The sequence below is a fragment of the Gouania willdenowi genome, chromosome 15 (genome assembly GCF_900634775.1).
Source record: "Gouania willdenowi chromosome 15, fGouWil2.1, whole genome shotgun sequence".
Taxonomy (NCBI): Eukaryota; Metazoa; Chordata; class Actinopteri; order Blenniiformes; family Gobiesocidae; genus Gouania; species Gouania willdenowi.
This window is the reverse complement of record NC_041058.1, coordinates 36,108,013-36,112,565: the sequence shown is the minus strand read 5'-3', so window position 1 is coordinate 36,112,565 and position 4,553 is coordinate 36,108,013. Positions and strand designations below refer to the sequence as shown.

General features: G+C 42.2%; 1 protein-coding gene across 2 annotated transcripts in view; it reads left to right on the top strand.

Moving 5' to 3' along the window:
* Positions 1-4,353, top strand: part of vps8 (VPS8 subunit of CORVET complex) — a 78,335-nt gene extending 73,982 nt beyond the window's left edge. For both annotated transcript variants that reach the window (XM_028469249.1, XM_028469248.1), the window contains 5 exons: positions 294-463; positions 1,969-2,137; positions 2,727-2,780; positions 2,871-2,951; positions 4,114-4,353. In XM_028469249.1, the coding sequence (XP_028325050.1) occupies positions 294-463; positions 1,969-2,137; positions 2,727-2,780; positions 2,871-2,951; positions 4,114-4,233 (594 nt within the window). In that variant the 3' untranslated portion in view covers positions 4,234-4,353. The remainder of the gene's footprint in view (positions 1-293; positions 464-1,968; positions 2,138-2,726; positions 2,781-2,870; positions 2,952-4,113) is intronic.
* The last annotated feature ends 200 nt before the right edge of the window (positions 4,354-4,553 follow it).

The window sequence follows — 4,553 nt, the reverse complement described above, 5'->3', positions numbered from 1 at the left end:
GGTGGGAATTGACGGACTGCAGATTGTGCTGAAGTCATGCAGCGGAGCAGTTTTGGTGCAGATACACATCCAGTGGAAAATATCATCTGATCACATGGTTTATCCTTTACATCAGTGAACTAATGAACAGTTTATCACTGTGTGGATGAGGTGTTCCAGCAATCACACACTTTCATACACAGGAGAAGATCTACAGGGAATGTTTCAAAGATCTACCAGTCAGTCGTAATCGACGGGTTGGAGACCACTGGTATAAAGTAATAATGAATATACTGATAAAATGATATTTTTAGACCCTACTAGAAACAACCACCAGTTTGCTAAACCACGACCTCCACTGGTCCCTCGCTCACCTTCGTGCTGCTGTGACAAAGGGACTCCACCCTCGACAAGATGTGTGTAACATCTGTCTCCAGCAGTACAAGAGGAGGCAGGACTCAGCAGAGGAGATCATTGTGTTCAGGTACAGCAAACACCTCACACACCACCAGTGTTATGGGAACGTTACTTTAAAAAAGTCATTAGTTAAAGTTACTCATTAGTTGTTCCAAAAAGTAACTGAGTTAGTAATTGAATTACTCTATAATAAAAGTAACTCATTACCACAGAAAGTAACTAAGGACTCTATTCTCTCATACGTGTAAGTCCAAAAAAACACACAGTGGTGCTGTTTCTGTCTGTATGCTATTCTCCTCCTGTACTTAAGTCAGTCACTGCACGCCTTCATCTCAGTTATACACTGTGGGTGGAGCCTCCCTGAAATGTGGGCATTCCCATTAAAATCTGGCTTTACGCGCATTCTCCGGTGTGTGTAAATCCTTTTCATCTTACGTTCTTCTAACCCTGGAATAAGTGCAGCGCCCCCATAAGGTGAAACATGATATTGCACTAGAAATATGGACTTAGTTACATTTGAAGCCACAGAGACTCGTGCGTCACACAGCAGCAGCTGTGATCACTCAGCTGCTGCTGTGTGATTAATTAAAACTGTGACAGACACAGACTTCTGTCCACGTTGGTCACAGTGATTCAACTATTTTATGTCCAACGTAAAGTCACAGTTTGATCCACTACAGAGTGAAACATGCTGTCATATGCAGATGAGGATGGAACATAAACTGTTCCCACACATATTTTAATGAGGCTCAGGTCACTTTAAACTATTTATATTTAAAACTGTGTATTATAGAAGTTAATAGTTCTGTTTCACTGTAAACATCCCTCTGTATTAAAGCAGGACGATCTGTGGACGCGTTATTTCATCATAACTACATCATCTAACTCTGTCACGCTTTACAGTGATTATGATGATGATGGAGAGAGATTTTAACTGTGACTCAGTCACACTATAATAATCTGATCAATGATCTGATCAATAATCTGATCAAATCAACCTGTTACATTGTTTATCAATGAAGGCGTTTCAAATTAAAAGTGAACTTTATCATTTTCACAGATTTAAAAGCGTTGGTAAAACTCCATGTTCCGTGATTTCTAGACAGCCCAAAAAAAATGACATCACCGCCTCCTGTCCTTCAGCCCCGCCTTCATTCACAGTCTACACAGTTTTGATCTACCTTACACGTGGTGGGCGTGTCAGGAACCTGGATGGAGAATACGCGTAGGAGAGAAGTGCGTAACTGCAGGCGCACAAAAAACCTCTTCAGTCCAGATGGGAGAATAGAGCCTTATATGTGTTACTGTTAAAAAACAATAATAATTTGCTGTTGTTGTGAGGTGCTTCATTAAATTTTAGTTTGTTACAACGGATGTGGACAAAGTCTTCACTCCTGGATATAATGAACACTTCACATTCAATCAGTACCTAAAAAAGTAGAGAATTCAGTTCCTATCCCTAGTTGGGAGGGAGTTCCAGAGGGAGGAGTTTAAATTGGATGTTTGAACGAGGAGTCAGTGGAGGTTTAGGAGGACAGTACTACTACTAACTGTGTGTGTGTGTGTGTGTAGCTGTGGTCACCTGTACCACCTCCAGTGCCTGCAGCAGAAAGACGGAGCCGATGGATTCGTTCCACAACACAAACATCAGTGGAGATGTTACAAGTGTTCATCCAGCCATGGCGGAAGGGGCGGAGCTTCATCTGAAGCTAAGAGAGGCCGAAGCACATCCCTAGCACAGGTGTGTGTGTGTGTGTGTGTGTGTGTGTGTGTGTGTGTGTGTGTGTGTGTGTGTGTGTGTGTGTGTGTGTGTGTGTGTGTGTGTGTGTGTGTGTGTGTGTGTGTGTGTGTGTGTGTGTGTGACTATATTATGTTGCTAACGTGTATGTGTTGCTTGTGTTGGGATGAACACACTCCTTAGAACACGTGTCAAACTCAAGGTCCAGGGACCAAATCCGGCCCTTTACAGTATCCATTTCAGCCCTAAAGAGAAATTAAAATGACAGAAATAAACATTATTATCTGACTGCATTTTATATCTCAATTAGTTAAAAAAAAACTCTTAATTTTTTTTTTTTTTTTTTTCAAAAATCCAGCACTTTTTTATTTGAATATTTAACAATTTCTCCAAATTAAATAAAACATTTTCACAAAATCAATGAAATTTACAACAGAAGGTCCTGCTGGGATCGTTGCCTCCATACTGTAAATATCATTGAACTGCTCTGTATTTAACCCATGATTAAAATGAGTTTGAGACCCCTGCCTTAGGTAGTCCTTTCTGAGCGTTTGCTAGCTGTTAATAATATATTTATGTTGCTGTGCCTCAGACTTGTGTAACTTCGATGCATCATGACTCAGCAGCAGTGGCTCATGGGAGGAAGGTAAGAGTTGGAGTGTAAAGATATTTTAATGTTCAGATGTAAAACTGATCCATGCTGTTAGTGACTGGAACATGTTCTGTGGTTGTGAAGGTGTTTGTGGAGACCACGTTGGACCCTCAGCAGGAGCAGTCCTGGGATCAGATCCGCTCTCTGTACCGAGGACCGTCCAGGGTAATAGATTACACTCCTTATCCTGCTTTAAGGCTACCTGTAGTATTTATTTATATAACTAAACGTGTTCTGTTGGTCTACAGTTTCTGAACATTGGTGGAGGGTAAAGCTAATGTTTGCTATGACAACAGAAATATTAAAAAATTAAATCGCCTTTAATTGGCCATGTAATGTTATTACATACATGGAATTTGTCTTCTGCATTTAACCCATCCCTGAGGAGCAGTTCTGGGTTAAGGGACTTGCTCAACATCCCACAGTGATGGCCCAGGTGAGGCTTGAACCGGCAACCCTCCGATTACAAGCCCAGTGTCCTTAACCACTAGGCTACCACTCCACTTTAGTCCCAGAGCCAAATAACGACACTAAGTCAGAGTTATCCAGACACTGGCTCCATAATATGGGTAATTATTAATTAAGTATTTTGTCATATATTAAGTATATTGTCATGTGTACGGGACACACCCTTGAACATTTACGTTCACACCACATTGGGTGGTATGTGAGGGATCTGTGGGCTAAGCTAATGGGCTAAGCTAACAGGCTAAGCTAATGGACAGAATTTCTTCCCAGAAAGTGGTTGAATGCAGTTTGTAAACGTACTTGTACAGAGCACTACTACGTTTCTGCTAACGGGATACTATGGGGGTGTCATGGCACTAACCACACCCCCACCACATTGTTCCCTCTTATTTCCTCATGTCTACATGTTGAGTTTCTACCTTTTCTTTACGGCTCTGGTCCTCGGGGCATCATCCAATCAATGAACACGTATCCTTTCATCACAGTTTCTAACCATATTTGTGCACTTCCAACATCTAACTACTCAGCCATGGCTCGTTTCTGCTGCTAGCAACAGCTCTGTTAGCCCGTTAGGCTAATTGTGATGCTGAGTGGGTGCAGGGAGATTCACAAGAAGCAGGAAGTTGGTGAAAAAAGTGATATTTAATCTCTCTAACATACAACCTTTATCACTGAGGGAGGGGTTACACACAACTGCTGAAAAACTACACTTCCTGTTACGCCTTTACCTCCCACAATGCACCAGTTATTTAAAGACACAGGCTGTTATGATCAACCAACGTGTCATATCCTGATTAAAATGGTGGAGGAAGTGATGAAGCATCTCCTCCACACTGATGACTTCCTTGTTCTTCTACAGTTGTCCATCCTCTCTGAGCTCTACCACAGCAGTGACAGGTCTGGAGCTCCAGCAGCAGCTCAGGCAGCAGGGGATGGGTTCCAGCTCAAGCTCTCTCCTCCTCCTCTACTGGAGGAATAGAACCAACAACCTCCCGCTGGGACTGTAGGAATAGAACCAACAACCTCCCGCTGGGACTAGAACACTTGTTCACTTTAACTCCAACACTGAGCGTACTAAATAAATATTGTTATGATGTTTGTGACGTTTCTGTCTCTGATGATGATCTGATCAGGCTCTGCAGTGTGGGAGGAAGAGGAAGAGGAAGAGGAAGAGGATCTTCTAATGGAAACACTGGTTTGTCTGTAAGTGATGAGGTCAGTGACAGAATCTAAGGCTACGTTCACACTGCTAGCCTTAATGCTCACATCTGATCTTTGATTTGTCCGTTCACATGTGAA